Source organism: Oncorhynchus kisutch, unplaced genomic scaffold (assembly GCF_002021735.2).
Source record: "Oncorhynchus kisutch isolate 150728-3 unplaced genomic scaffold, Okis_V2 Okis04b-Okis11a_hom, whole genome shotgun sequence".
NCBI lineage: Eukaryota > Metazoa > Chordata > Actinopteri > Salmoniformes > Salmonidae > Oncorhynchus > Oncorhynchus kisutch.
The window spans coordinates 1,991,655-2,017,780 of NW_022261981.1; the positions used below are offsets into that span (position 1 = coordinate 1,991,655).

At 41.5% G+C, this 26,126-nt stretch overlaps 1 protein-coding gene across 1 annotated transcript in view; it reads right to left on the reverse strand.

The window, feature by feature from the left end:
* Positions 1-26,126, reverse strand: part of LOC116359709 (protein eyes shut homolog) — a 181,388-nt gene that overhangs the window by 152,101 nt on the left and 3,161 nt on the right. The window contains exons 2-6 of the mRNA XM_031813048.1: positions 25,739-25,884; positions 10,345-10,516; positions 9,792-9,870; positions 8,621-8,820; positions 3,021-3,145 (exon numbers count right to left, since the gene is read on the reverse strand). Coding sequence (XP_031668908.1) covers positions 3,021-3,145; positions 8,621-8,820; positions 9,792-9,870; positions 10,345-10,516; positions 25,739-25,884 — 722 coding nt within the window. The remainder of the gene's footprint in view (positions 1-3,020; positions 3,146-8,620; positions 8,821-9,791; positions 9,871-10,344; positions 10,517-25,738; positions 25,885-26,126) is intronic.

Genomic DNA, 26,126 nt, shown 5'->3' on the forward strand with positions numbered 1-26,126 from the left:
GTTCTTTCTGTCTCTTATCCTGTATCCAGTCCATGGAGGAAGGTTGAATGATCAATTCTCATTTCTTAGGCTTCTAGGCCTCTGATCTAATAAGCATCGCTTTGTTCATGCTTTGTCCTGTACATTAACCTTAGTGTCTATAGGCTTGGAATAATGCTTTATAATGCTTGTTAATGCTTGTAACTGAATTGTAATGCCTTGTATGTGAATCCATTCATTGAACAATGTTAATTAAATATATACCTTTGATATCGAACATTCTCAGACCAATTCTTGCTCGTCTACATCAACTCATTGCCTAATGCTAACGTGTATATTTATCTTTTGGAGTCAGATAAACATTTGAATAGGCTAATTGTTTAGACTTATTACAAATCACATGAGGTATTTATAATATCACATGCACTGTATATACACATAGAGTTGAAGTCGGAAGTTTACATACACTTAGTTTGGAGTCATTAAAACTCGTTTTTTTTCAACCACTCCACACATTTCATGTTAACAAACTATAGTTTTGGCAAGTCGGTTAGGACATCTACTTTGTGCATGACACATGTAATTTTTCCAACAATTGTGTACAGACAGATTATTTCACTTAAATTTCACTGTATTACAATTCCAGTGGGTCAGAAGTTTACATACACTAAGTTGTCTGTAGCTATAAACAGCTTGGAAAATTCCAGAAAATGGCTTTAGAAGCTTCTGATAGGCTGATTGACATCATTTGAGTCAATTGGAGGTGTACCTCTGGATGTATTTCAAGGTCTACCTTCAAACTCTGTGCCTCTTTGCTTGACATTATGGGAAAATCAAAAGAAATCAGCCAAGACCTCAGAAAAAAATTGTAGACATCCACAAGTCTGGTTCATCCTTGGGAGCAATTTCCAAACGCCTAAAGGTACTGCGTTCATCTGTACAAACAATAGTACGCAAGTATAAACACCGTGATACCATGCAGCCGCCATACCGCTCAGGAAGGAAACGTGTTCTGTCTCCTAGAGATGAACGTACTTAGGTGCGAAAAGTGCAAATCAATCCCAGAACAGCAGCAAAGGACCTTGTGAAGATGCTGGAGGAAACGGGTACAAAAGTATATATATCCACAGTAAAACGAGTCCTATATCGACACAACCTGAAAGGCCGCTCAGCAAGGAAGAAGCCACTGCTCCAAAACCGCCATAAAAAAGCCAGACTACGGTTTGCAACTGCACATGGGGACAAAGATCGTATTTCTTTTGAGAAATGTCCTCTGGTCAGATGAAACAAAAATAGAACTGTTTGGCTGTAATGACCATCGTTATGTTTTGAGGAAAAAGGGGGAGGCTTGCAAGCCGAACACCACCATCCCAACCGTGAAGCACAGGGGTTGCAGCATCATGTTGTGGGGGTGCTTTACTGCAGGAGGGACTGGTGGACTTCACAAAATAGATGGCATCATGAGGAGGTAAAATGATGTGGATATATTGAAGCAATATCTGAAGACATCAGTCAGGAAGTTAAAGATTGGTCGCAAATGGGTCTTCCAAATGGACAATGATCCCAAGCATACTTCCAAAGTTGTGGAAAAACGGCTTAAGGACAACAAAGTCAAGGTATTGGAGTGGCCATCACAAAGCCCTGACCTCAAGCCTATAGAAAATTTGTGGGCAGAACTGAAAAAGTGTGTACGAGCAAGAAGGCCTACAAACCTGACTCAGTTACACCAGCTCTGTCAGGAGGAATGGGCCAAAATTCACCCAACTTATTGTAGGAAGCTTGTGGAAGGCTAATGCTGCCAAATACTAATTGAATGTATGTAAACTTCTGACCCAATGGGAATGTGATGAAAGAAATAAAAGCTAAAATAAATCATTCTCTCTACTACTATTCTGACATTTCACATTCTTAAAATAAAGTGGTGATCCTAACTGATCTAAGACAGGGAATTCTTGCTAAGATTAAATGTCAGAAATTGTGAAAAATTGAGTTTGAATATATTTGGCTAAGGTGTATGTAAACTTCTGACTTCAACTTTATTACTGCCCACTACACTGTAAGCGGGGGTACTGTCAAGCGGCGGTGATCTGAGCCCTGGTGGACACCAGTCGTGAGAGCACGTGGTGCAGACACTGATCTGTCTGCTAAATGACTAAAGTGTAAAAATGTCAAATTAATGCTTTATCTGTAAGCAAAATACAAGTATTGATCCACCCACACCTGAAGAGATGCTGTGCTAGCTTTTCACCATAAATAATTAAAGTGGTAAGAAAATGATTTATAATCTATTGCAACATGTTTTGCAAGAGATCTAGGCCTGTTATCTGATTTTACTGGGAGATGAAAAATAGATTGATTTGCTTTGAATCATAAAAAAATGATTGATAATGTCAATCATCATTGTACAACATCAGTATTCTGCAACACATAGGCCTGCTAGAATAGCGATAAAGCCGATCTGAGTCCATGTCCAGTGACTTATTGTAACCAATCTACATTCCAGTAATTAACCTACTCTGCAGTTAGAGCGTCAGCGTTAACCAGGTATATATTTCAAAAACATTAATATATACACTGAGTGTACAAAACATTAGGAACACCTTCCTACTATTGAGTTGCACCCCCGATCTTAGTTGTTGTCCAGTGACTTACCTGCCTTGAAGTGGCAGAGGTAGCCATGAACCAGGTCATAGAATGCATTATAAACTGGGTAGTTAGAGCTCTGAATGCCGATTGGCTGAATGCTGTGGTATATCAGACAATATGCCATGGGTATGAAGCAAACATACTTTTTTATATTGGTAACCAGTTTATAATAGCAACAAGGCACATGGGGGGTTTGTGGTACAGTACAGTATATGGCCAATATACTGTACCGCGGCTAAGGGCTGTATCCAGGCACTCCACATTGCGTCGCGCTTAAGAACAGCCCTTAGCCGTGGTATAGTGGTCATATACCACACCTCATTTGGCCTTATTGCTTCATTATAACCACCTTGTCATGCATTATAACTGTTACCAATCTTAGTTAATGTACTCACCTGCCCTGCAGTGACAGAGGTATCCGTTAAGCAGGTCTCGGCAGATAGCCCCGTGGAGACATGGATCTGAACAGCATTCATTAACGTCCATCTCACAGAAGTCCCCTATGAAACCTGCTGGACAACTGGGAGAAGACAAGGATATCGCATAGAAGTCATTTAACATATCTAATCAAATCAAACTTCACTTGTCACATGCGCCGAATACAACAAGTGTAGACTTTACTGTGAAATGCTTACTTACAAGCCCTTAACCAACAGGTGTAGACTTTACTGTGAAATGCTTACTTACAAGCCCTTAACCAACAGGTGTAGACTTTACTGTGAAATGCTTACTTACAAGCCCTTAACCAACAGGTGTAGACTTTACTGTGAAATGCTTACTTACAAGCCCTTAACCAACAGGTGTAGACTTTACTGTGAAATGCTTTACTTACAAGCCCTTAACCAACAGGTGTAGACTTTACTGTGAAATGCTTTACTTACAAGCCCTTAACCAACAAGTGTAGACTTTACTGTGAAATGCTTACTTACAAGCCCTTAACCAACAGGTGTAGACTTTACTGTGAAATGCTTTACTTACAAGCCCTTAACCAACAGGTGTAGACTTTACTGTGAAATGCTTACTTACAAGCCCTTAACCAACAGGTGTAGACTTTACTGTGAAATGCTTTACTTACAAGCCCTTAACCAACAGGTGTAGACTTTACTGTGAAATGCTTTACTTACAAGCCCTTAACCAACAAGTGTAGACTTTACTGTGAAATGCTTACTTACAAGCCCTTAACCAACAGGTGTAGACTTTACTGTGAAATGCTTTACTTACAAGCCCTTAACCAACAGGTGTAGACTTTACTGTGAAATGCTTTACTTACAAGCCCTTAACCAACAAGTGTAGACTTTACTGTGAAATGCTTACTTACAAGCCCTTAACCAACAGGTGTAGACTTTACTGTGAAATGCTTTACTTACAAGCCCTTAACCAACAGGTGTAGACTTTACTGTGAAATGCTTTACTTACAAGCCCTTAACCAACAGGTGTAGACTTTACTGTGAAATGCTTTACTTACAAGCCCTTAACCAACAGGTGTAGACTTTACTGTGAAATGCTTTACTTACAAGCCCTTAACCAACAGGTGTAGACTTTACTGTGAAATGCTTACTTACAAGCCCTTAACCAACAGGTGTAGACTTTACTGTGAAATGCTTTACTTACAAGCCCTTAACCAACAGGTGTAGACTTTACTGTGAAATGCTTTACTTACAAGCCCTTAACCAACAAGTGTAGACTTTACTGTGAAATGCTTACTTACAAGCCCTTAACCAACAGGTGTAGACTTTACTGTGAAATGCTTTACTTACAAGCCCTTAACCAACAGGTGTAGACTTTACTGTGAAATGCTTTACTTACAAGCCCTTAACCAACAAGTGTAGACTTTACTGTGAAATGCTTACTTACAAGCCCTTAACCAACAGGTGTAGACTTTACTGTGAAATGCTTTACTTACAAGCCCTTAACCAACAGGTGTAGACTTTACTGTGAAATGCTTTACTTACAAGCCCTTAACCAACAGGTGTAGACTTTACTGTGAAATGCTTACTTACAAGCCCTTAACCAACAGGTGTAGACTTTACTGTGAAATGCTTACTTACAAGCCCTTAACCAACAGGTGTAGACTTTACTGTGAAATGGTTTACTTACAAGCCCTTAACCAGATCAAGAAGAAGAAAATATTTACCAACTGGACTAAAATAAAAAGTAATAATAAAAAGTGACACAATAAAAATAACAATAATGAGGCTATATACAGGGGGCACCGGTACCGAGTCAGTGTGCGGGGGTACAGGTTAGTGGAGGTAATCTGTACATGTAGGTGGGGGCGAAGTGACTATGCATAGATAATAAACAAACAGCTAGTAGCAGCAGTGTACAAAAGGGAGGGGGGGGTTCAATGTAAATTGTCCGGTGGCGATTTTATGAATTGTTCAGCAGTCTTATGGCTTGGGGTTAGAAGCTGTTGAGGAGCCTTTTGGTCCTAGACTTGGCACTCCGGTACCGCTTGCTGTGTGGTAGCAGAGAAAACTTTTATGGGCTTTCCTCTGACACCGCCAATTATATAGATCCTGGATGGCAGGAAGCTTATGGTCATATGCTGAGCAGTTGCCATACCAGGCGGTGATGCAACCGGTCAGGATGCTCTCATATAACACATATAACATACAGGGCTATTGGACCAAGAAAGAGAGTGATGGAGTGCTGCATCAGATGATGAGTTGGACCGCAGAGTGAAGGGAAAGCAGATAACAAGTGCTCAGCATATGTGGGAACTCCTTTAAGACTGTTCCAGGTGAAGCTGGTTGAGAAAATGCCAAGAGTGTGCAAAGCAGGCATCGAGACATCCAGTTTCTGTTCGAGTGATCGTTAGAATGGGCAAAATGAGTGACCTAAGCGATGCCAGGCATACCAGTGATCGTCGATGCCAGGTATACCAGTTCCAGGCATACCAGTTCCAGGCATACCAGTGCCAGGCATACCAGTGCCAGGCATACCAGTTCCAGGCATACCAGTGCCAGGCATACCATTTCCAGGCATACCAGTTCCAGGCATACCAGTGCCAGGCATACCAGTGCCATGCATACCAGTGCCAGGCATACCAGTTCCAGGCATACCAGTGCCAGGCATACCAGTTCCAGGCATACCAGTTCCAGGCATACCAGCTCCAGTATCTCAGAAACGGCCGGCCTCCTGGGCTTTTCATGCACAACAGAGTCTAGGGTTTACTGAGAATGGTGCGACAAACAAAAACCTTCCAGTTAGCGGCAGTCCTGTGGGCAAAAAAACAGCTTGTTGATGAGAGGTCAAAGGAGAATAGCAAGAATGGTGCAAGCTAATAGGCGGGCCACATGCAGGCAAGTAAAGGCACAGTACAACAGTGGTGTGCAGAAAGACATCTTGGAATGCACAGCTCCTCAGTCTTTGTCACTGATGGGCTTAAGCAGCAGACGAACCCACCGGCTTCCACTCCTATCAGCTAAAAACGAGAAGTATACAGAGCCAGATGCTGCATCATATTTTAAATCATTTGTAGAAAATACACTTTATTTCCCTGTCATGTAGCATTATGAACATCCTGTGTCACTTTACTTGGACTAAGAAAACAGACTTTATGACACTGTCAAGAAGCATTATGACCATCATAATCATATAATCCAGATAGGCCTGTCACGTACATGCCCTTATGTCAGTCATCAGTCTAAAAGAGGGTGTCTTGTCCTGCTCCTGAAATCTGCTCCTGCATTCATCCCAGTCACCAGAAACAGAGAACTGGGATAGGTGCATGTCCGACATCAATGTTTGCACAATTACAATGATACTTTAATATGGTCCATTAAAAATATAATATATAATATAAACATACTGTTGACACGTAGGCTATGGTGTAATGGAATGTTTTGCTTTGTGGGTTTTAACACTTATGTAGGTGTCATAACCAGCCATAAAATAACTCAATATATGTCATAACAGGTCTAAATATATGTGTCATGACAGTGTTATGACCATATTATAACAGGTTATGACAAGTTGTGTCAGCTGTTATGACACATTATGACATAGTTATGACGCTGGGTGTCAAGTAAAGTGTTACCATATTAAGTATAGCAGTGGCATAGAAGTAGCATAAAACCGGTCTAGACTACTCTGCAGTATTGACAGTGATAGGTTGGGGGGGAAAGCAGTTTTACTACACACAACATAAAGTAACAATCTCTAGAATGCATTCTCACCATCCAAGTCCTATTCATGTCCATGGGTATTATAATAATGTGGCTGAAATGCATTCGCATAGGACTCCTCAAATCTCTGGAGACACCAGCAGATTGAGAACGGACGTCTTACTTCAAGGAGACACTACCTGCGTCCCAAATGGAACCCTATTACCTACCTGTAAACAGTGCACTACTTGTGACCAGAGCCCCATAGGGTTTTGGTCAAATAAAGGGCACTATAAAGGGAATAGGGTGCCGTTTGGAACAGAACCAACATCCAACCATTACCAAGCTAGGAAATGGAACTGCAATTTAAACTGTCTCCATGCTGCTTGTCCCCGAGGCTGGTCGAATTGCCATCAAATCCAGACATCACATTCAACCATCCAATCTGTTGCAATCCTGACACCACGCATAATATTGGATGGATCTCTATATACCAAATCGACTGAACTGCATGCAGTCTGTCGCTGGTTGCAACCTATAACATCCATGCTTGTATCCATTATCCTAATGAGAAAGAGTGTTATTCCCTCACGTACAGTTTATGATTACAATACATTGTGTCATTTCGTGTTAAAGACACATTAGATTGACATGTGACTCGTCACCAAGGAAATGGAGACAACAGAACACGCCTTCTTTTCTAAATCACTTCAACATATGGCATCTACTGCATACCCATAAAAATGCAGCATTTGTTTAACCAAAAAGAAAACCTAGCATACGGAAAGTAAAGCATATGCACACAACTTCAGCATTCATTTCACAAAAAATAAACATTGAATTATAATTGAGTATACAGAGCCAGATGCTGCAGCATGACACCCAACTGTCCTCCAACTGTTGATAACAGACTAAACATTACTGCAGCAGGCAGGCAGCCCTTCTCTGTCTGCGTCCCAAATGTCTGTTCCCTTTACAGTGCACTACAGGACTCTGGTCAGAAGATGTAGGGACTAGGGTACTGTTTGGGATGCGACCCTCTGTCTTTACACTAGACCACAGTGACTTACGGCCCTGAACCTGAGCATATGTGCTACAGCTAAGACAATGTAATTAACAGCGAGACGTCGAGGGGACCCACGCTGTGGCAAATCTACACCCTATTACTGCAGTGCAGTGTCTGGCTATATTCACAATGTGAAGGGAGGGAGGACGGCTCATAGTAATGGCTGGACTGGAATCAATGGAACGCTAACAAACACATGGAAACCATTGTGTTTGTTGTGTTTAGTTTCATTCATTCCAGTCCAGTCATTACTATGAACAGTCCTCTGATTTGAAGTGAGACCAGACTCCACTGATTGAGCTAGACTTCATACATCACACAGGGGAGGGAGAGCGTGTTAATAGGAAATGACATGACACGGTTCTGTTGCTGTGGCAACCTGACATTAAACCAATCAGATGTATGTCAATCTGAGAGATGAGGGGGCAGCGTGACTTCAGTCTGATGGGAGGCGGTGGTTTAATTCAACTCATAATACAGAGACTGTGTCAAAACATGCAGATCATAACACTGGATAATGTTGTATTACTTCACTTACAGCCGACAGGTATCAGGCTTTGTAACTTGTTATACGCATGTATATATATATACACAGTATGGCTTTATTATGAATTATTAAAATGAGTCCTTGGAGCAAAAATCTGTGTATCCAAACAGGTAAATGTTTGAGGTGCTATAATACTGTAATATATTGGATTAATTGAAAAATATATATAAAAGAATCCAAGTTTCTACATGTACATATTATATACAGATATGTATATATTGATATGTATGTATTATACATACACATGACTACATGATGAATAGATTCACTGACCTGCAGGTGAAATTGGAGCCTTGGCCATCGAGACAAGTCCCTCCATTTAAACACAGGGTGACATTGGTGGGGGTTTCGAGACAGACGTCTATGTCAATGTCACAGTTCTTTCCAGTGTATCCATCCAGGCAGAAACACGCATATTTATCAATCAAGTCCACACAGGAGCCACCATTCAGACACGGACTGGAACTACACTCCTGTAGATGGGGAAATAGCATCATGTAAAACACGAGACCTAGGGCCTGTATTTATAGTGTCTCAGAGTAGAAGTGCTGATGTAGGACCAGTTTACTTTCGCCTTTTAAGATCATAATATTGATATTACATGATCCTAGATTAGCACTCCGACTCTGAACGAAAACACTAACTATAAATATCCACAACTGCATGGTGGTTCTAACATAGCTATATAGATAAACAGAATATCGTAAGAGAATGACTTGAATATGAATACATAGGCCTGTATGAAAACGTGACTGTTAAAATGCGTAATTGACTATGTTGGATGATGAGTTAAAAGAGTATGTGCAGAATTGTAGATTAGAATGGAGTCCTTAATAAGAGCCTCTGATTGCACATTCCAGAGCGGAACCTCAGAGAGACATTCCGGCTGCCTTAGCATTCTATTCTATCAGCGCAGTGCTCTCTCTGGAGGCCTACTGAAGCTGGGCTGGGTATTAAAATCAATTAGGGATTAGGGTGAGGCGATTCCTTTTAATCAGGTATTTATACAATGCTTACATGATCATGTAGCTCAATTGACTTATGCTGTAGGAGAATCGATGTGGCTTGTGAATGGGGAAAGGAGAGAGATGGCACACTGGAGCAGCTCTGGTCTGATTAGAATAGAGACTAATCATCTGGATCTTCCTGGTTTGCATGTTTTGGAATGTTGTACAATAATGAGATGTGATGCACAGTCACTATTACAAAATATAAAAAGTCCATAGTGAAATGACACTATTTTATGTCACTATAGTGAAATATAAGTCATAGGTCACTGTTAATTACAAATAACTCATTTGTCAGTTTGGCTGAAATATAACTACAATGTTTAGCGAAATGACACTATTTTAACATATTCTAATGAGACCATGTTATGTAATGATGATGACTCCCATGCAGGATGGTCTTACCAGATACCCAACTATCACTCAGCTCAACTCACATCAATGTTCATTTCACATCTGGCACCAGTCCATCCCAATTCACACTGACAGTAATACACATCCACTCCATCAATGCACCTGGGAAGATAAGAGAGAAACATAACATAACAAAACAGGCCTATATAGCGTTGCCAAGTCCCAGGTCCCACTCTGGTCTAGGCCTCTAGTATATTAAAAGGCTAAACACTGAGAGAAGGCAAATATCTGAAATCACTATTTGCTTATCATGGGAATGTAAACTGAGGTAATTGAGGTCAAATGGACATATAGTAGGTACAAAGTGTGTACAGTACACAAGCCTTATTTCCCACCCTTATACATTACACACCATTAAACACCATTACACACCATTACACACCACTACACACCATTACACACCATTTCTATCCTCCATTTCCACAGCAATTTTCTTTTTTTTTCATTTAAAAAAACAACAACACTTTATTTACAATTTTTCTAAACAACACACATCTCCTTCCCTGGACTGGCGTTTTATATTCAGCAGGAGAAGCACTAACAGTTTTACTGGTAATGAACGCTTCCGTTGTTTACCTCCCGTGAAGACAGGGGCCCGACATGCATTCATCAAAGTTGGTCTCGCAATGGAAACCCATGAAGCCTCCAGCACATAAGCATTGGTATCGATTGGGACCATCCACACAGCTCCCGTCGTTTTGGCACGGGTTCGACACACACTCGTCTACGCTCAGTTCACACCACGTCCCTGGGAATAAATGACATCTATTAACATAGAAAACACATTATATATATATTATACCACACAGCACATAGAATATGAACATGTACCAACACAATACATGTTCACTGTGAGTTCTCGATCATGGAAAGAGGTGAAATGGCTGGTTAAATAATTGATTTGAGTTTAGATGCACCTCAATACATTGAATCAATACAGGGTGAACACTCTCTCGCTTCAATGACTGTACTTGTAGCAGAAACAGTTAAGGTTTTTCAATAACGGCAATAAGACAGAGACGCAAGTGTAGGTGAAGAGAGATGACTGCTTCCATAAAGTTGTGTATGTTTGCATTGTGTAGTACGGCATACATTACATTATGTACGTTATGTTTGTTGCATTAGGTTGCAGCATATACACTGGACAGACTGTGCAATATCTAATCCTGTGTTACATATTGTTGTTCAGCTCACAGTAAAGGTGGCACCAGTCACTGTATAACCACAGGTCTATAGGTGTCTTCACCCCTGCAATAATACATCTTCCTCCACACTGTTACCATCACCTGATTAGACAGTCAGAGGAACAGTCCTCACGACCTGTCTTCACTTGGGTGAATCTAATTGTGAAAACACATTATCACTGTCGAATACAGTTGCTGTCACGTAGAAATCCCATTAACAACTGCACACAGTCATTCAGTACCACACCTGGGATCAAATACTATTTGAAATATTATTAAATACATTATCTGTGTACGATAGTTATTTATTATTACGGGTTTTACTTTTCTGTTATTTCTCTCCTGTCTTTCTCTCTGTATTGTTGGGAAGGGCCTGTAAGTAAGTATTTCACTGTTAGTCCATGTCACGCCCTGACCTGAGTATTCTTTGTTTTCTTTTGAGTTTTGGTTAGGTCAGGGTGTGACATGGGTGATGTATGTGTTTTTCTACTGTCTAAGGGTTTTGTAAGTTTACGGGGTTGTTTACCATCTGGGTGTTTATGTATGTCTATGGTTGCCTAGATTGGTTCTCAATTAGAGGCAGCTGTTTATCGTTGTCTCTGATTGAGAACCATATTTAGGCAGCCATCCAAGGGTATTTGGTGGGTTATTGTCTATGTGATGTTGCATGTTAGCACTCTGTCACGTTCGACTGGTTAGTTTGTTTGTTTGTTTGTTTGTTTGAGTGTATTTAGTGTTTTTTCCGTCTTTCATTAAATCATGCATTCACACCACGCTACGCTTTGGTCCGCTTCTTACGACCATCGTGACAGTCCACCTGTTGTTAACAAAGCATGTGACAAATACGATTTGATTTGATTGAGCTTGCCTGGCGCAACGAAACTAATATCATGACCGCAAAATTGCAAACCCTGCCCATCTGGCACTCCCAAACCCCGCCCATCTGGCACTCCCAAACCCCGCCCATCGGGCACTCCCAAACCCCGCCCACCTGGCACTCCCAAACCCCGCCCATCTGGCACTCCCAAACCCCGCCCATCTGGCACTCCCAAACCCCGCCCACCTGGCACTCCCAAACCCCGCCCATCTGGCACTCCCGGAACACTATAAGTATTTTAAAGACTTCAAGTAGTATTTGAACCCAGGTATGTCCAGTATATAAGGAAAACGTATAGCTTTATGTATGCTTTACTCTAGCAAGAGGTGGAGAATATAGATCACCATTCAACAATGTGCTGCTGACTAGGGAATCTATACTGTAGCATTGCGCTGATGTCATCTACATTATCACTCAGGCAGCATGCTACTAATGATGGGTGAATAAAGGGTGTTGACCCAAATAACAACGATGGATTATCAAGGGGGTCCCTGGTCTGTAGTAAATAACAACGGTCTCTGTAGATGGATTATCAAGGGGGTCCCTGGTCTGTAGTAAATAACAACGGTCTCTGTAGATGGATTATCAAGGGGGTCCCTGGTCTGTAGTAAATAACAACGGTCTCTGTAGATGGATTATCAAGGGGGTCCCTGGCCTGTAGTAAATAACAACGGTCTCTATAGATGGATTATCAAGGGGGTCCCTGGTCTGTAGTAAATAACAACGGTCTCTACAGATGGATTATCAAGGGGGTCCCTGGTCTGTAGTAAATATCAACGGTCTCTATAGATGGATTATCTATTACCTGAATGACTCACTGGGCTAATCTAGGACCTGAATGACTCACTAGGCTAATCTAGGACCTGAATGACTCACTAGGCGTATCTAGGACCTGCATGACTAACTAGGCGAATCTAGGACCTGAATAACTCACTGGGCTAATCTAGGACCTGAATGACTCACTAGGCGAATCTAGGACCTGAATAACTCACTGGGCTAATCTAGGACCTGAATGACTCACTAGGCTAATCTAGGACCTGAAAGACTCACTAGGCTAATCTAGGAACTGAATGAGTCACTAGGCTAAACTAGGAACTGAATGACTCACTGGGCTAATCTAGGAACTGAATGAGTCACTAGGCTAAACTAGGAACTGAATGACTCACTGGGCTAATCTAGGACCTGGACAATTTCAGGACTATAGGAATATATCATGGACTACGTCCCAAATGGCTCCCTATTCTCTATATAGTGCACTACTTTTGCCCAGGGCCCAATAAAAAGTAGTGCACTATATACAGTACATTCAGAAAATAATCATACCCATGGATTTATTCCACAGTTTGTTGTGTTACAGCCTGAATTCCAAATGGATAAAAAAAAATATATGTAATTCTCAGCCATCTACAAACAATCCTCCATAAAGACAAAGTGAAAACACGTTTTTAGAAATGTTTGCAAATGGATTGAAAATGAAATACAGAAATATCTAATTTAAATAACTATTCACACTCCGGAGTCAATAATTTGTAGAAGCACCTTTGGCAGAAATTACAGCTGAATGTCTTCCTAGGAAAGTCTCTAAAATATTTCCACAACTGGATTGTGCAACATTTGCCCATTCTACAGGCTCTGTCAAATTCATTGTTGATCATTGCCAGACACACATTTTCAGGTCTTGCCATGGATTTTCAAGCCGATTTAAGTCAAAACTGTAACTCGGCCACTCAGGATCATTCACTGTCTTCTTGGTAAGCAACTCCAGTGTAGATTTGGCCTTGTGTTTTAGATTATTTTCCTACTGAAAGGTGAATTCATCTCCCAGCGTTTGGTGGATAGCAGACTGAAACAGGTTTTACTCTAGGATTTTGCCTGTGCTTAGCTCCATTCCATTTATTTTTATCCTGAACAACTCCCCAGTCCTTAACGATTACAAGCTTACCCATAACATGATGCAGCCACCAGTATGCTTGAACATATGGAGAGTGGTACTCAGTAATGGGTTGTATTGATTTGACCCAAACATAACTTTGTATTTAGGACTAAATGTAAATTGCTTTGCCATATTTCTTGCAGTATTACTTTAGTGCTTTGTTGCAAACAGGATGCATGTTTTGGAATATTTTTAATCAGTACAGGCGTCCTTCTTTCCACTCTGTCAATTAGGTTAGTATTGTGGAGTAACTACAATGTTGTTGATCCACCCACAGTTTTCTCCTGTCACAGCCATTAAACTCTGTAACTGTTTTAAAGTCACCATTGGCCTCATGGTGAAATCCCTGAGGGGATTCCTTCCTGTCCTGCAACTGAGTTAGGAAGGATGTCTGTATCTTTGTAGTGACTGGGTGTATTGATACACCATCCAAAGTGTAATTAATAACTTCACCATGCTCAAAGGGATATGCAATCTCTGCTTTTATTTACACATCTACCAATAGGTACCCACCCTTCTTTGTGAGGCATTGGAAAACCTCCCTGGTCTTTGTGGTTGAATCTGTGTTTGAAATTCACTGCTCGACTGAGGTACCTTACAGATAATTGTGTAGGGTACAGAGATGAGGTAGTCACTCAAAACTCATGTGAGTCCAAGCAACTTATTATGTGACTTGTTAAGCAAATATTTACTCCTGAAAACATATTGACTCAATAGATTTCATTTTTTCATTTTTAATTAAATTGTAAAAAAATTTACCTGGACAGCCTGTTCCTCATCATGATGTAGCCCTATAACCTAGCTCACTATGTTAAGACAGCCTGTTCCTCATCATGATGTAGTCCTATAACCTAGCTCACTACGTTAAGACAGCCTGTTCCTCATCATGATGTAGTCCTATAACCTAGCTCACTACAGTAAGACAGCCTGTTCCTCATCATGATGTAGTCCTATAACCTAGCTCACTACAGTAAGACAGCCTGTTCCTCATCATGATGTAGTCCTATAACCTAGCTCACTACAGTAAGACAGCCTGTTCCTCATCATGATGTAGTCCTATAACCTAGCTCACTACAGTAAGACAGCCTGTTCCTCATCATGATGTAGTCCTATAACCTAGCTCACTACAGTAAGACAGCCTGTTCCTCATCATGATGTAGTCCTATAACCTAGCTCACTACAGTAAGACAGCCTGTTCCTCATCATGATGTAGCCCTATAACCTAGCTCACTACGTTAAGACAGCCTGTTCCTCATCATGATGTAGCCCTATAACCTAGCTCACTACAGTAAGACAGCCTGTTCCTCATCATGATGTAGTCCTATAACCTAGCTCACTACAGTAAGACAGCCTGTTCCTCATTATGATGTAGTCCTATAACCTAGCTCACTACGTTAAGACAGCCTGTTCCTCATCATGATGTAGCCCTATAACCTAGCTCACTATAGTAAGACAGCCTGTTCCTCATCATGATGAAGTCCTATAACCTAGCTCACTACAGTAAGACAGCCTGTTCCTCATCATGATGTAGTCCTATAACCTAGCTCACTACAGTAAGACAGCCTGTTCCTCATCATGATGTAGTTCTATAACCTAGCTCACTACGTTAAGACAGCCTGTTCCTCATCATGATGTAGTCCTATAACCTAGCTCACTACGTTAAGACAGCCTGTTCCTCATCATGATGTAGTCCTATAAACTAGCTCACTACAGTAAGACAGCCTGTTCCTCATCATGATGAAGTCCTATAACCTAGCTCACTATAGTAAGACAGCCTGTTCCTGGTCAGACAGTCACTGCTGTTGACATGGCCCAACCCTACTAAATAGGGAATAGAGTGTCATCTGGCTCTGGTCAAATTTCAATTAGTCCACGCTTAAAGGGCCAATCCACAGTTGAAACAATAACAAAACGTCTCCTTGCCCCAGTTTCGGTTAAAAGCTGAAGGATGGGGCTGGAGAAATGCTCCCTATTACCTCCATTTATAAAATGGTTCTTATGAATAACCTTACAGCTCTGTCTTGCTGCCTAAATCTATTTTGTTTGTCTTTTGCAGACGGCCTACATAAATTAATAAATTAACAAATTAATGAATGTGAATAATGTAGATAATTAACATGTTGTAATTAAACAGTCTCAATATGCTCATTCAGAGCAGCCAGTGACAATTCCCTCCATATTGACCTGCTAAGTTCAGTCTTAATGACTTCGACTGCGTCCCAAAATGGCACACTATTCCCTATATAGTGCACTTCTTAAAAAGTAGTGTACTATATAGGGAATAACATGACATTTTGGACGTGTCCTTTATTTCTGCTTCAGCAAGCCTTCTATAAACACAACAAGATATTCCTGCTACTTTACTGACACCACGCATACAACTTGTGTTTAAATCAACTTACAGCTGAAAATATGTTATTGTAAATTAAAAACAAGCTCTACAGTAAATGAGCTGATAGAGTAAATAAAAGTCAGAGGGTATTTGTAGGTTCACCCTTGTTTTGTTAGATGTAATGACATGTTAATGACTGGGTGATTGTGTATAGAACAAATCCATGAACAACAATTTCCTCCTTAAATTCCATTTAAGAATCAATCCAAACATGGTGGTCTTGTAATTATAGTCAACTATACAATGAAAGCAATACATACACTGAACAAAAATATAAATGCAACATGCAACAATTTCAAAGATTTGACTGAGTCACAGTTCATATAAGGAAATCAGTCAATGTTTTACAGTTAGGCTATTTCCATACTCAAATAAATTAAATAAATGTAGGCTCTAATCTAGGCATTTCACATGATTGAGAATACAGATATGCATATGCTGGTCACATATACTTTACCTTTAAAAAAATTAGGGGTGTGGATCAGAAAACCAGTCATTATCTGGTGTGACCACCACTTGCCTCATTCTCCATGACATATCTCTTTCACATAGAGTTGATCAGGCTGTTGGTTGTGGCCTGTGAAATGTTTTCCCACTCATCTTTAATGACTGTGAAAAGTTGCAGGATATTGGTGGGAACTGGAACACCCTGTCGTACCCATCAATCCAGAGCATTCCAAACATGCTCATTGGGTGACATGTCTGGTGAGTATGCAGGCAATGGAACAACTAGGACATGTGTACAACTAGGAATTGTGTACAGATCCTTGCAACATGGGACCGTGCATTATCATGCTGAAACATGAGGTGATGGCAGCGGATGAATGGCATGACAATGGGCATTAGGAGGTGAGCATTTGCCCACTCAAGTCAGTCACGACACCAAACTGCAGTCAGGTCAAGACCTTGGTGAGTATGACGAGCATGCAGATGAGCTTCCCTGAGACTTTTGTGCAGAAATTATTTGGTTGTGCAAACCCACAGTTTCATCAGCTTTCCAGGGGGCTGGTCTCAGATGATCCCGCAGGTGGGGAAGCCAGATGTGGGGGTCCTGGGCTGGCGTGGTTACACGTGGTCTGTGGTTGTGAGGCCGGTTGGACATACTGCCAAATTCTCTTAAATTACTTGAGGCGGCTTATGGTAGAGAAATCAAAATTAAAATCTCTGGAAACATCTCTGGTGGACATTCCTGCAGTCAGCATGCCAATTGTCGTGTGCAAAACTGCACATTTTAGAGTGGCCCTTTATTGTCCCAAGCACAAGGGATGTGCAATGATCATGGTGTTTAATCAGCTTCTTGATATGCCACACCTATCAGGCGGATGGATTATCTTGGCAAAGAGTAAATACTCCCTAACAGGGATGTAAACAAATTTGTGCACAACATTTGAGAGACATAAGCTTTTTGTGCGTATGGAATATTTCTGGAATCTTTAATTTCAACGTGTGGAAAATGTCAGGGATCTTTTATTTCATCTCATGAAACATGGGACAAACACTTTACATGTTGCATTAATATTTTTGTTCAGTATAGTGTTACAGGTTTTGGTTTTTCCATTTATGTTTTGTGGTTGGACTTTAGCACGAATACTTCGTTAGCACGTAGGATGCACCGATTGGCCCAGGTGCTATTTAAGAGTGTCTGGACCAGGTGCTATTTAACAGTGTCTGGCCCAGGTGCTATTTAAGAGTATCTGGACCAGGTGCTATTTAAGAGTGTCTGGACCAGGTGCTATTTAAGAGTGTCTGGCCCAGGTTCTATTTAAGAGTGTCTGGCCCAGGTGCTATTTAAGAGTGTCTGGCCCAGTGCTCCAGTTGTCTTAATAGATGCAGATGGTTAACACCGTTTGTTGGCTCTCCCTAGTCTGTCTGATTTCCCTGATTTTGTTTCGCGCCACCTTTTTGGTTTGCTTCCTGTCTTTAAGTTTGGTGTGGATTTTTCTTTTGTTTGCCTCTTCTTAGGCAAATTTAGTGGGCACTCATGGTGGCTGTCTTTTACGGTCCAGTTGTTGTTGCTAGTCAACTTTCAGTGGAGTTCCCCATTGAGTGTCTTTCAGAACCCCTCCTAAAACCCCACCTGTTTCATTTTGGTTGTTGTCAGTGACTTTGTTAGTTATGCCTTCTGTTTGAGTGACATTATTTTATTTTCTTGCTGGGGAATGTAACAATACATTTAATTTCAGTTTTATCAGTAGGTCTAATAATAAGGACAGTTCTACTACACAATAGACCAGTCTGTTATTTTACAATTTGAGGAAGTACCTTTTCTCCTGTAGGTATGTATTATTTGAGGAAGTACATTTTCTCCTGTAGGTATGCATCATTTGAGGAAGTACATTTTCTCCTGTAGGTATGTATTAATTTGCACACTACTGTACATGTAATCCTCCATCCTCCTGTTCTCAGCAGGCATTCACAACCTATTTCCTTCTCTCTCTGAAATATAACAATTATGTGGATTTGAAAAGTTCCAGCTGCGAGAGGTAATTGAGGATAGAAGCTGGACGATTATTATTTAATGTCTCTCTTTTGTTTCTCTCAGATGGATTCTCCTGTATGAGCCTTTAAGAAGGTTAACATTGGGATGAATCCTAACAGTTTTTAAATCTGTCTCCTGTATTGCTCTTCATTTTTCACAAAGCCAGGTGTCAAGATGTATTAATCATCTTCTCCCTAGACCCCTGTTAAGGAAGTACAGGTTGAGGCACTTTATATAAAATGATTACAATTGTATAGTTAATATACGTTTGGAACAATTCCATACATGTTGACATAATCAGGCTGTGTTTTATGGTAGTGTACATGTGTGCATCATAGTTTTGATGTCTTCACTATTGTTCTACAATGTAGGAAATAGTAAAAATAAAAACCCTGGATTGAGTAGGTGTGTCAACTTTTGACTGGTACTGTATATACTAAACAAATATAAACGCAACATGTAAAGTGTTGGTCCCATGTTTCATGAGATGAAATGAAAGATCCCAGAAATGTTCCATACACACTAAAAGTTGTCGACATTTGTCTACGGGAAATCCCTGTCAGTGAGAATTTTTAATTTGCCAAGACAATCAAGAAGCTGAGTAAACAGCATGGTCATTACACAGGTGCACCTTGCGCTGGGGACAATAAAAGGCCACTCCTAAATGTGCAGTTTTGTCACCAAACACAGTGCCACAGATGCCTCAATTATGAGGGAGTGCGCAATTGGCATGCTGTTGCCAGAGAATTGAATGTTAATTTCTCTACCATAAGCTGCCTCCAACTTCCTTTTAGAGAATATGGAAGTATGTCCAACTGACCTCACAACCACAGACCACAAGTAATCACACCAGCCCAGGACCTCCACATCCGGCATCATCTGAGACCAGCCACCTGGACAAACTGTGGTTTGCACAACCATTTCATCAGTGCTGTTGGTAAAATATTCCATGCAGGAATGTTTTGGGGATTGCATGGGGCCATAATTACCAACCAGACCTTGAATAGTGTTTTAAATCAGACTTCTGTATTAGTTTTATGTGACAGAAATTCACTTTTGACCTTGTGACAAAATAAAACATAAATAGCATACCAAATCTAAGATCCCTTGTTGCATATTTCTCACACTGTAGATGATTCACCTAAATAAGATTCCAAATGTGTTTTAGTTTGAGCATGATATTGCTCATATGTGCAATTTCCTACTGATAACCAAATTCATTACATCAACACATTTCTGACGCTTGCATGTATTCTGAAAACTTCACCATTTATTCTCCCATAAATCTGTATTCAAATGAATGTAAAAGCCCCTCGCTATAACACCTGATGACTATATTTTCATGTCAACCATTGAAACGAGTTGGAATGAATGTTGACATCCCATTTGGAGAGGGGCTTTGCCTTCCCTGATGGATGAAGCGAAGCAATATGAGAATAAATTTGATAATAGCATCAAAGTGACACAATGAGTTACAGTATTTCACTGGCGGGAGCAGATGACACACTATAGCAGCTGCATAAAAACACATTTTCAATTTACAAATCATTATGTGCCTAGATCAAGCCCCCGAGCAGCCAATTCAACCACTAGACCGAAGCCATATTAACGTTTTGCCAAATCCTTCTCGTTTTCCTTCCACTCTTTCATCTCCTATTTTTCTTCCATTCTTTCCTCTTTTCTCTCTTCTTTTACACACACTTTTTTGTTCCCTCTCTTCTCTTGAAAAAGTTCTGTTCCATGTCTTATTAGAGCAAATATTTCTTGCTGAAGTCGGTTGGTTGAACCAATCCAAAATATATCCTCTGGCCCTGCTCCCTGGGGCAGACACTATCTGTTTCCTCAGATCAGCTTAGAGGGAAGGGGAGAAAGTAATGACTTGTACAATGGTTGCATCCAAAATGGCACCCTATTCCCTATATAGTGTAATACTTTGGACCAGGGCCCTGGTCAAGAGTAGTGCACTGTACAGGGAATACAGTGTTATTTGGGAAGCAGCCGAGGCTGAGCGCATAGGGGTCTAAGAATAAAAGAAGCATCTTCAGTTGGGAATTGGGCCATGCGTGTCAGGCTCTTCTGTTGCTCTCCAGAGTGGCAATACCTCCGAGAGTTCCCCCCTCCACCCTCCCCTGTTTCCACTGGAAAAGGATAAATTGATGATACAGTGAAGAAGACAAATGAAATTAATCTTCCAACCAGCTGACAGGAAGCAGGATTAGATTGGTCCTCTAACAACAACAAAAAAAGCTCAATATTGGTGTCTTGTGTGTAAAACATGTCCTAAATGGATGGTAGCGGAGCAAAACAACAATAGTGTGGTGAAATTAAAGAGCCTAATGAAATAACAGACCAACAGAATGTATTGGTGAAACTAAAGAGCCTAATGAAATAACAGACCAACAGAATGTAGTGGTGAAACTAAAGAGCCTAATGAAATAACAGACCGACAGAATGTAGTGGTGAAACTAAAGAGCCTAATGAAATAACAGAATGTAGTGGTGAAACTAAAGAGCCTAATGAAATAACAGACCAACAGAATGTAGTGGTGCAACTAAAGAGCCTAATGAAATAACAGACCAACAGAATGTAGTGGTGCAACTAAAGAGCCTAATGAAATAACAGAATGTAGTGGTGCAACTAAAGAGCCTAATGAAATAACAGAATGTAGTGGTGAAACTAAAGAGCCTAATGAAATAACAGACCAACAGAATGTAGTGGTGAAACTAAAGAGCCTAATGAAATAACAGACCAACAGAATGTAGTGGTGAAACTAAAGAGCCTAATGAAATAACAGACCAACAGAATGTAGTGGTGAAACTAAAGAGCCTAATGAAATAACAGACCAACAGAATGTAGTGGTGAAACTAAAGAGCCTAATGAAATAACAGAATGTAGTGGTGAAACTAAAGAGCCTAATGAAATAACAGAATGTAGTGGTGAAACTAAAGAGCCTAATGAAATAACAGACCAACAGAATGTAGTGGTGAAACTAAAGAGCCTAATGAAATAACAGACCAACAGAATGTAGACACAGTTGAAGACAGATTACCTTTAGATTAAAACAAGTACTGTGGATTTATCTCCTGTTACCACTCTTGAAACATTATATCAAAGGGAACTGTGCTGTGTGTACAATACGATTAATTAAAATGATCACCCATTGTGTAGCAGACAGTTTCTCTTTAAGGTTTGTTTTAGCCAGTTCCAGCATCAGACAATCACGAAGTAGCCAGCTAGTCCCACCACAGTCCTGATATCATGAAGCAGCCATCTAGACCCACCATGTTCCCTGATATCATGAAGCAGCCAGCTAGACCCACTATGGTCCTGATATCATGAAGCAGCCAGCTAGACCCACCATGGTCCTGATATCATGAAGCAGCCATCTAGACCCACCATGGTCCTGATATCATGAAGCATCCAGCTAGACCCACCATGGTCCTGATATCATGAAGCAGCCATCTAGACCCACAATGGTCCTGATATCATGAAGCAGCCATCTAGACCCACCATAGTCCTGATATCATGAAGCAGCCATCTAGACACACCATGGTCCTGATATCATGAAGCAGAAAGCTAGATCTTCTATGGTCCTGATATCATGAAGCAGCCATCTAGACCCACTATGGTCCTCATATCATGAAGCAGCCAGTTAGACCCACCATGGTCCTGATATCACGAGGCATCCTGCTAGACCCAATATGGTCCTGATATCATGAAGCAGCCAGCTAGACCCACCATGGTCCTTATATAATGAAGCAGCCATCTAGACCCACCATAGTCCTGATATCGTGAAGCATCCAGCTAGACCCACTATGGTCCTGATATAATTAAGCAGCCATCTAGACCCACTATGGTCCTGATATCATGAAGCAGCCATCTAGACCCACCATGGTCCTGATATCATGAAGCATCCAGATAGACCCACTATGGTCCTGATATAATGAAGCAGCCATCTAGACCCACCATGGTCCTGATATCATGAAGCATCCAGATAGACCCATTATGGTCCTGATATAATGAAGCAGACATCTAGACCCACCATGGGCCTGAAATCATGAAGCAGACAGTTAGACCCACCATGGTCCTGATATCATGAAGCATCCAGCTAGACCCACTATGGTCCTGATATAATGAAGCAGCCATCTAGACCCACCATAGTCCTGATATCATGAAGCATCCAGCTAGACCCACCATGGTCCTGATATCATGAAGCAGCCATCTAGACCCACCACAGTCCTGATATCATGAAGTAGCCATCTAGACCCACTATGGTCCTGATATCATGAAGCAGCCAGCTAGACCCACCATGGTCCTGATATAATGAAGCAGCCAGCTAGACCCACTATGGTCCTGATATAATGAAGCAGTCAACTAGACCCACCATGGTCCTGATATCATGAAACAGCCATCTAGACAAAATACGGTCCTGATATCATGAAGCATCCAGCTAGACCCAATACGGTCCTGATATCATGAAGCAGACATCTAGACCCACCATGGGCCTGAAATCATGAAGCAGACAGTTAGACCCACCATGGTCCTGATATCATGAAGCATCCAGCTAGACCCACTATGGTCCTGATATAATGAAGCAGCCATCTAGACCCACCATAGTCCTGATATCATGAAGCATCCAGCTAGACCCACCATGGTCCTGATATCGTGAAGCAGCCATCTAGACACACCATGGTCCTGATATCATGAAGCATCCAGCTAGACCCACTATGGTCCTGATATAATGAAGCAGCCATCTAGACCCACCATGGCCCTGATATAATGAAGCAGCCATCTAGACACACCATGGTCCTGATATCATGAAGCAGCCATCTAGACACACTATTGTCCTGATATCATGAAGCAGCCATCTAGACACACCATGGTCCTGATATCATGAAGCAGAAAGCTAGATCTTCTATGGTCCTGATATCATGAAGCAGCCATCTAGACCCACTATGGCCCTGATATAATGAAGCAGCCATCTAGACACACCATGGTCCTGATATCATGAAGCAGAAAGCTAGATCTTCTATGGTCCTGATATCATGAAGCAGCCATCTAGACCCACTATGGTCCTGATATAATGAAGCAGCCAGCTAGACCCACTATGGTCCTGATATAATGAAGCAGTCAACTAGACCCACCATGGTCCTGATATCATGAAACAGCCATCTAGACAAAATACGGACCTGATATCATGAAGCATCCAGCTAGACCCAATACGGTCCTGATATCATGAAGCAGACATCTAGACCCACCATGGGCCTAAAATCATGAAGCAGCCAGTTAGACCCACCATGGTCCTGATATCATGAAGCATCCAGCTAGACCCACTATGGTCCTGATATAATGAAGCAGCCATCTAGACCCACCATAGTCCTGATATCATGAAGCATCCAGCTAGACCCACCATGGTCCTGATATCGTGAAGCAGCCATCTAGACACACCATGGTCCTGATATCATGAAGCATCCAGCTAGACCCACTATGGTCCTGATATAATGAAGCAGCCATCTAGACCCACCATGGCCCTGATATAATGAAGCAGCCATCTAGACAGACCATGGTCCTGATATCATGAAGCAGCCATCTAGACACACTATTGTCCTGATATCATGAAGCAGCCATCTAGACACACCATGGTCCTGATATCATGAAGCAGAAATCTAGATCTTCTATGGTCCTGATATCATGAAGCAGCCATCTAGACCCACTATGGCCCTGATATAATGAAGCAGCCATCTAGACACACCATGGTCCTGATATCATGAAGCAGAAAGCTAGATCTTCTATGGTCCTGATATCATGAAGCAGCCATCTAGACCCACTATGGTCCTGATATCATGAAGCAGCCAGTTAGACCCACCATGGTCCTGATATCATGAGGTATCCTGCTAGACCCACCATAGTCCTGATATCGTGAAGCATCCAGCTAGACCCACCATGGTCCTGATATCATGAAGCAGCCATCTAGACCCACCATAGTCCTGATATCGTGAAGCATCCAGCTAGACCCACTATGGTCCTGATATAATGAAGCAGCCATCTAGACCCACCATGGTCCTGATATCATGAGGCAGCCATCTAGACACACCATGGTCCTGATATCATGAAGCAGAAAGCTAGATCTTCTATGGTCCTGATATCATGAAGCAGCCATCTAGACCCACTATGGTCCTGATATCATGAAGCAGCCATCTAGACCCACCATGGTCCTCATATCATGAAGCAGCCAGTTAGACCCACCATGGTCCTGATATCATGAAGCATCCAGATAGACCCACTATGGTCCTGATATAATGAAGCAGCCATCTAGACCCACCATGGTCCTGATATCATGAAGCATCCAGATAGACCCATTATGGTCCTGATATAATGAAGCAGCCATCTAGACCCACCATGGTCCTGATATCATGAAGCATCCAGCTAGACCCACTATGGTCCTGATATAATGAAGCAGCCATCTAGACCCACCATGGTCCTGATATCATGAAGCAGCCATCCAGACCCACTATGATCCTGATATCATGAAGCAGCAAGCTATATCTTCTATGGTCCTGATATCATGAAGCAGCCATCTAGACCCACTATGGTCCTGATATCATGAAGCAGCCAGTTAGACCCACCATGGTCCTGATATCATGAAGTATCTAGCTAGACCCATTATGGTCCTGATATAATTAAACAGCCATCTAGACCCACCATGGTCCTGATATCATGAAGCAGCCATCTAGACCCACCATGGTCCTGATATCATGAAGCAGCCATCTAGACCCACTATTGTCCTGATATCATGAAGCAGCCTTTTAGACCCACTATGGTCCTGATATCATGAAGCAGCAAGCTAGATCTTCTATGGTCCTGATATCATGAAGCAGCCATCTAGACCCACCATGGTCCTGATATCATGAAGCAACCATCTAGACCCACCATGGTCCTGATATCATGAAGCAGCCAGCTAGACACACCACGGTCCTGATAAGCTGTAGCCCTCTCACATTGATCTCTTTGTCACCGAGGGGTAAAGGAGTCCTACGGTGGCCCTAACGGGGAAAGTAGCTTTTCAAATTTGGGGTAAAATGGGGTAAAATGAAATAATCTTTACCTGCGTTTCCAGGGCGACAGACACACTTGAAGCCTCCAGGTTCGTTGATACAGACGGCCTCGTGAAGGCAAGGTGAAACTTCACACTCATTAATATCCAGGTCACACAGGGTGCCAAAATATCCAGCTGGGCAATTACAGTGGAACCTAGACAGTAACAAGAACAACTATTAGTGATGGGATGACAATGATTATAGGAAGCTGAATAGTTCAGGGAGTATTAAAAAGAACAACAACATTTAGAGGTGGAAGGACAATATTATACTACTGTATTTAACTGTATTCACAGGAACACAACACCCATAGGATGACCAATCATAACACCCATAGGATGACCAATCACAACACCCATAGGATGACCAAACACAACACCCATAGGATGACCAAAC